Genomic DNA, 7328 nt, shown 5'->3' with positions numbered 1-7328 from the left:
TTCCATGCTTTGCAAACAACAAATTAAATATGTTGAATTGGAAAATTTTGAAGATGACATTTAACAGTAGGTCACCTGGGTTCAACGGTGTCGGTGAAGACATGTTGTTCGGAGGTGCTACCGGATTTGAAGAACTGGCCGGCGGGAATGAAGGCCCGAGAGAGAGGGGAACGAGGGAAAATGAGGAGGGAAAATACTGACTTCCAATTTGGGGGAGGAAAGGTTGTACCAGTGGTCTGCCAAATTTGTCCCATTTTTCAAACAATTTCTACTGTTCATTGATGTGTCCATTATTAATTTTTTATTACCTGTTCAACATCTGTGCAAAGGAATCTGTTCGAATAGCATTATTCAAAAAAAATAGACAGAATGTCCTTTCTAGAGGAAGATTTCTTTTCTCATACATATCAAAAAGTACTAGACAAAAAATACCAGAAAAGGTGAAAAGCTAGATTTGAGAAAGAAAATTTAATATAAATACTGAAAGGTTCACAATTTTAATACATAAATAACGAAGCAAAATATGCGTTCTTTATCTTTTAAGATAGAATTTTAAGATTGATTTTACAAAATAATCGAATTTTAAGAACTTTTCAGATTGGGCTGGTCAATCAGAGCCAAGCTCAAATAAAGGGCCAAGATTGATTTTATCAAACAGTCAATTTTATTATTTACATTTAAAATATTTTTTCGTTATTAAAATAATAATATGATAAAAAAAATAAAGAACTTTGCTACGTTGGCCCTGTTTCGGTAGGGTGCATCTGGACAAACGGGGCCGTGTTTGAGAGGAATTATTGAAAAATAAATAGAAAAGTGTTGCATGTACATAATTATTTACATAATGGTGTCCATAATTACACGTGGCACTGGATCCAATTCTTAATTCAAACTCACATCAACAATCGAATGATTGCCACATCTCATTATGAATACCATTATGTGCAATAATCATGTACAAGTAGAATTTTTCAAAGGGAAAATTCCAGCAGAAGCCCCAAACCTTTAAAACACTTGCAGACTTTCCCCAAACCTTTGATTTGTGGCAGTTGTCACCCCTAACCTTTACATTCGTTGCAGTGAAGGCACTTTTGGACGGAAACCGTCCAAACGCCCGTCAATTGACTGCCCAAATAAAAAATTGACAACTTTTAACCAAAATAGAGGAGGGTAAAATCGTCCAAACACTTGAAATACCATTTCATCTTCCTTTTTACTTGTTTTTCGAATTTCTGGTGCACGACTAGCGGGAACAAGAGAAGAAAGATTTGTGACGAAAGGGACAATGAACTCACCTGAAGTTGGAGAAGTCGACGACGGATATGTTGGATGTGCGTGCCATCCAAGGGGATCTCTACAAAAATCGGTATATGGTACGTTTTTGCAGGTGTTGTCGTTGACAGTTATAGAGAGTAAAAATCTTGAAAACGTAGTATTTTTGAGAAACCCATATACCTCAATGTTGATATTGTTACAAAGAAGTACTGTAGCCCCTTGTTTGTAATCGATTTTGTGTTTTCGTTGTTTGTGGTGAACGCAGTATGTAGGATTTTTTGAAAATTGCATGAAATGGACTATACGGACAAAATGTTGTAATGAGTATGTTGGAACGTCTATTGTGATATCCATATTTGTTCTGATTAGCCTTGTGTAATGTTTCCCCTTTTTAGGAGAGAACTCTACCTATTTCATAGTCCGCCTGAACCATGGTGGGATGAATTTCAGTAAGATGCGAAATTACATGTATGAACATGGTAAGATCAGCTATTCGACTATGTGGATCCAGATTTATTCAACCGATTTCTGTTAGACAATGCAATGAAGATGCTGGGTTACAAAAAGCGTATGAGATACATCTATAGGGTTGAAAAGAAAAGATGGTCAGAGGGGTGATTTTGGTTAGTTACTGATGCAGACTTCATGAATGTTGTAAAATAGGTTGGTCCTGCAAGAGATGCAGATATGTACTGTTTGCCGATACAAACCGCAGTGTTGGAATTATCGTGGGATGAGAATATACCAACTAGATGTGTAGTGACTGATATGGAAACTGGTGAGATTTTAGAGAGTGTGTGTGTCAATAATGAGGATACGGAGGTTGGACAGAAACCTGCATTTGCAGTTGAGGTTTTCAATGACACTGTAAAGGGTGATGATTGTTACATGGTTGATGAATTTGAAGGGGATCAGTTGCGTTAGTTAGATGGTGTGGATAGCAGGGGAGACAGTGTAGTGGACAATGTGGACGTAGTGGAGGCACAGGTAGGTGCAAATGATCAGTCGGTGGAGTAAATATGGGAGACGTCAACCTCTGATATACCATGTTCAGTTGAAAATGAAGCAGGAGTAGAAGTTGCAAATGATCTTGTTGACAAACAGTTCGAGCAGCCCACATTTGAAGGTGCAACGGGATTGGAAGATCCTCTTGACACACAGTTCGAGCAGCCCACGTCCGAGGGTGCAACGAGATTGGAAGATCTTGAAAATGCACCTGTTGAACCCTCTGTTGAAGAAGCCATTAATGCTCAGAATACTGGCACTGGGTCTTCTGGTGGTGAATCAGAGGTGGAAGAAGAGAATAATGATATTGGCCTGGAATATTTCTCTAATTCTGAATACGAACAGGAGGATGTGGAAGAGGACGACCAAGGCGAAGACACATTTTTCAGATTGAGTGAGGGAGTAGACATTGGGTTGGGGAATGTAAGCAATGAAGGACCTAATAAGCAAAATGTAAATGTGAATGCAGTAAATAGTGGTTCAGACTACGAAGACTCGGATGACCTGAGAAGTATGTTAAGTGGTGATGAAGCGGGTGCCACAAGTAACAGCAGAAAGGAAGTTTGGTTTAACCCTTCAACTGACATGAAGGACCCTAAATTCCAGATTGGTTAGTGAACTGCACACCTGTTTGGGGGCCTCAAACGTTTATGTGTCATAGATTTGGGGCCCCTAATGCTTATTTTTAAAACATTTGGAGGCCCCAAAACTCTTAATTAACATATGTTTGGGGCCCCAGATGCTCATATTTCAAAGGTTTGGGGTCCAGATACTCATTTATTGTATATTTGGGTTTCTGTTATTCACATATACTAACATGTTTAAAATGTTCTGCTGCGCTATACATGTATGAAGTTTGAGAACGCAAAATTTTTTAGAGCAGCTATTGTACAATACTCTGTGAAAAATGCAAGAGAACTGCGATATGTGAAGAACGAACCACATAGGATAAGAGTAAGATGTCAAGAGAATTGTCCATAACAATTGTATGCCTACAAACAGCAAGACTGCAGCTTAAGGATCAACACGTTCTGGGACGAACATAGCTGCACGTTGGTCTAGCAAAACAGTAAGGTCCATGCAGGTTTTTTGGCCAAGAAATACATATGTAAGTTCAGGTCGGAACCGAAGTTATCCATGAACAGTTTCATGGAAACAGTGAAGGATGACTGTATGTATGAAATATCGAAATATCAATATTATAGAACAAGAGCAAAATGTGCAGCGGTTGTGACTGGACTTGTTGAGGAACAATACAAGATTCTTTGGGACTATGGGGAAGAGTTGAAGAAAACTAACCCTGAAAATACTGTGCAGGTTGAGGGAACATGAGGTGTGTTCAAGAGAATGTATGTATGCTTGGGGGCATGTAAAGAAGGTTTCAAGGCTGGTTATAGGCCTGTGATAGGACTTGATAGGTGTTTTCTGAAGACTACACATGGGGGTCAATTATTGGCAGCGGTGGGGATTGACGGTGAGAATTGTATGTTCCTAGTTGCTTAGGCAGTCGTGGATGCAGAGAATAGAGCCAACTGGACTTGGTTTATAGAACTTTTGGTGGTGGATATAGAAATGTATAATAGTAGGGCTTGGACTTTCATATCTAACAAGCAAAAAGGATTGATTGAAGCCTTAAATCAGTGTTGTGAAGGTGCAGAACACAAGTGCTGCGCCAGACATTTGTACAGCAATTTCACTCTCAAATATAAAGGGCTAACTTTGAAGAATTTGTTCTGGGCTGCAGCCAAGTCTGCAACTGGACCAGAGTGGAATACAGTTATGAATGAGATGAAAACGGTGAATGAAGAAGCCTTCTGTTTGTTTAGGGAGAAGCCTACAGCTCAATGGACGAGATCCCATTTCCAGGAGCATACGAAGTGCGATATCTTGTTGAATAACTTGTGCGAAGCTTTTAATGCCTCCATCGTTGTAGTTAGGGAGAAGCCTATAATCACAATGTTGGATAAGATAAGGCATTAACAAATGACACGGATGGCTGCAAAGAAGGAGGCAGATCAAAGGTGGGATCGTGCATATGGTCCAAAAATTGTAGGGATAATTAAGAAGGCTAAAGCAGACACGAGGTTTATGAGGGCAGATTATGCAGGTAATAAAAAATTTGAAGTTCGCAACACAGATGGTTTGAGATGGAGTGTGAATTTGGTGACAAAAGAATGTGCATGAAGGAAATGGCAACTGACTGGAATTCCCTGTGCACATGCCGTTTCTGGTATGCTATCAAGGAGAATAGAAATAGATGAATTTGTAGATGAATATTACAAGAATGAGAGATATCTGATGGCATACAACCCCGTGATTCAGCTAATGCCAGGGTCCGAACTTTGGCCTGAATTAGGGAAACACCCATTGAAACCACCAGTGAAGAAGAAGCAGGCAGGCAGGCTTAAAAAGCTCAGAAAAAGATCTCAGACCGAACCACCCGCTAGAGTTAAAATGACTCGAATAGGCATACAAATGACGTGTAGAAGGTGTGGAGAAGCTGGACACAATAAGAGAACATGCATTGCACAGGCGTAGCCCACTGACGCACCACAGTCACAGAAGCGGAAAAGAGAGAGAGCTACAGCTACCTCAAAGAAAAATGCACCACAATCACAGTCACAGAAGTAGAAGGGAAAGAAGTTCAAAGCAGTGTAGTCTAGATGTCATTGGATGTAGAAATGTAATTAAACTTTTTGGAATGAATTATGGATTTTGATGTTTTGGGAATGGTACCATGACAATATATGTGCTACCAATGTATATAGGTTTTTATGTGCTACCAATGTATACAGGTTTTTATGTATACAGGAATGAATTAAGGAATTTTGATATTTTGGGAAGTATTAAAATACTCTTCATTGTGAGGGTTGAAGTTTCGTAAATTAATGTGTGCTACCAATATAAAATGATTTTTATGTGGCATCTACACTTGAAGCTGTTGTTAATTTTGTACTGGAAACTGTTGTTAAAGTGATGGGGTATTTACTGTAAGCAGTTAAATAGAAAATGGGCATTTTTCACCATTTTTTCAAAGGTATGGGACCAAAAATCCACAACGTGCGAAATGTTGGGGGCGTTATCTACACTATATACCTAACATTTGGGGCTTTCCCTGCAAGATTTGCCAAACGTTTGGGTGTTAATATTTGCATATTTATTCGACAACAAAATTGGTCAATGTTAATAGTGAACATGTACAGAACACTACAAAATTGCAACTGCGTTTAAGCCTTCATTAACGTATGGGAAGAAGTAGGTTACACCATGAAGAAATGATGATTACAGATCCAGGTAAAAAACCCCCCACAAAGATTTAACTGCAGATCCACTTCATAAACATTCCACATACAAACCCACAAAACCAAATCTTCCATACCCCACCTCCATTCGAATAGAGTTGCCTAATTTCATCTTCCATCTTTCGTCTCGACCTCAGAAGACCAGGTATCAGCTCCCTTGATATCTGACACATTGGGAGATCCCACCAAAGAAAGAACGTATAGCCTTGTAGATCCATACCTCGTGGACAGGTAAGAAATCCTCTACCTGGGTTCAAGTTAGTCCACGATGTCTTCATCTTGGCACGAGTTCCGCAATTGCACTCTGGCATTTCCATTACTTCTACGTTCGGTTCAGGATGTTGATAAAGAGTGAGAAACTGACAACTGATAGACAATTTATTATGTTTGTACTTGTATTCTTTATTTGGAGGGAACCGAACAAGTAAAAAAGGGCATGAAAATGTATTTTAAGTGTTTGGATGATTTGACCCCCCTTTATTTTGATTAAAAGTGGTCAATTTTTTGTTTGGGCGGTCAACTAACGGGCATTTGGATGGTTTCCGTCCAAAAGGGCCTTCACTGCAACAAATGTAAAAGTTAAGGGTGACGGCTATTACAAATCAAAGATTTGAGAAAAGTCTGTAAATGTTTTAAAAGTTTGAAACTTCTGCTGCAATTTTCCCTTTTTCGAATAAAGAAAAGCATGAATATGAATAATGAATAAAATAATATCTAAATGTTGAGTTAATGAGTTTTGACTATTCTTTGCAAGTTGAAATTTCTAACCAGTTTCCAACTTCCCTCTTGACAAATATATATTCTTGGTTCTTGACTTTCGTGCGATACTAACTCCAACGTTTCTCCTTTCTCTGTCTAGAATTCTTGGCGTGATTCTCGGTGTTCTTCCCAATCCTAGATTATCACTTGTCTTCATTTTTTTTCTTTTGAAATTTCAGGTATTTGCCACCATTATTTCTTTCTTAATGTTTAAGAATATCTGTATACGCGTGTATTTTTGCTAAATAATTTGTTTTCTGGTTGATTCTATGCTTGTGTGCCAGTTTAAAATTTAGTATTCTTGTTAATAGAAACATTCTTTGGACTGCTATTCGGATTTGTTTCACGAAGATCCGCACGCGCGATCAATTTGGAGTCTTCATTTTGTAGTCTCCTTGTAAACATGTAGTATGTGTCCCCCTTTTTCTGGTTAAATTTGCTTCTTCTTCTTCTTCTTCTTCATCTTTTTCAGATTAACTTGATCATAATCTGCGTTTCAACTTCCTTTTTTTTTTTTTTAATTTATAATAATCATAATCCATTTTCTTGTCAAAATTGATAGCTTTGCTAGCATGTTGAAAGTTTTAGGCACCCTTTCCCCCTTTCTTGATTTTTTCATGGCTTTGTGATAGATTTGATATTTGAATATATGTCTGGCTTACCAAAGGAGATGGGATTAATTAAGTTCTCCTTTTAATGGAGTTACTAGATTAACAAAAACGAATAAAGAAAAGTCTTTGGGTTATGAACTACATATAAGTTGCTTATAAGGAACTCATAATGCGAAAAGTAGTAGGTTCAATGAAAATGTGTTGACAATATAGGGTAGTATTTATGAATGTGTGGCTGAATTAATGTTTAACTTTAAATTATAAGTTACTAATAAGTTTACCCAAACATAAAAGTAAAGCATAAAGTCAATGTATGCTATTCTGCAAGTGCCCTAGGGATCTGTGTGATCGATTCATGCAGCCTTCTAATTAGTCC

The 7328-nt window shown here is 38.1% G+C and overlaps 2 protein-coding genes across 2 annotated transcripts in view; both read left to right on the top strand.

Moving 5' to 3' along the window:
- The first annotated feature begins 4272 nt into the window (after positions 1–4272).
- Positions 4273–4818, top strand: LOC111371957. Its single transcript, XM_022994102.1, has 2 exons — positions 4273–4364; positions 4467–4818. Exons 1-2 carry the CDS (start codon positions 4273–4275, stop codon positions 4816–4818), a joined length of 444 nt encoding a protein of 147 aa, XP_022849870.1.
- A 1551-nt stretch (positions 4819–6369) lies between these two features.
- Positions 6370–7328, top strand: part of LOC111372190 (SNAP25 homologous protein SNAP33-like) — a 5391-nt gene continuing 4432 nt past the window's right edge. The window contains exon 1 of the mRNA XM_022994400.1: positions 6370–6520. The gene's annotated coding sequence lies outside the window, so the exon portion shown is untranslated. The remainder of the gene's footprint in view (positions 6521–7328) is intronic.

The sequence above is a fragment of the Olea europaea genome, chromosome 23 (genome assembly GCF_002742605.1).
Source record: "Olea europaea var. sylvestris chromosome 23, O_europaea_v1, whole genome shotgun sequence".
Classification (NCBI taxonomy): Eukaryota; Viridiplantae; Streptophyta; class Magnoliopsida; order Lamiales; family Oleaceae; genus Olea; species Olea europaea.
The sequence above is the reverse complement of the archived record's forward strand: the minus strand, read 5'-3'. Positions and strand labels throughout refer to the sequence as shown.

What these genes read in the sequence shown, in the direction of transcription:
- LOC111371957 (XM_022994102.1), top strand. Translation starts at nt 4,273, where the DNA reads ATGGCTGCAAAGAAGGAGGCAGATCAAAGGTGGGATCGTGCATATGGT. An exon ending in AAGGCTAAAGCAGACACGAG is followed by an intron (nt 4,365 to 4,466) that starts GTTTATGAGGGC and finishes ATGTGCATGAAG; the next exon opens with GAAATGGCAACTGACTGGAA.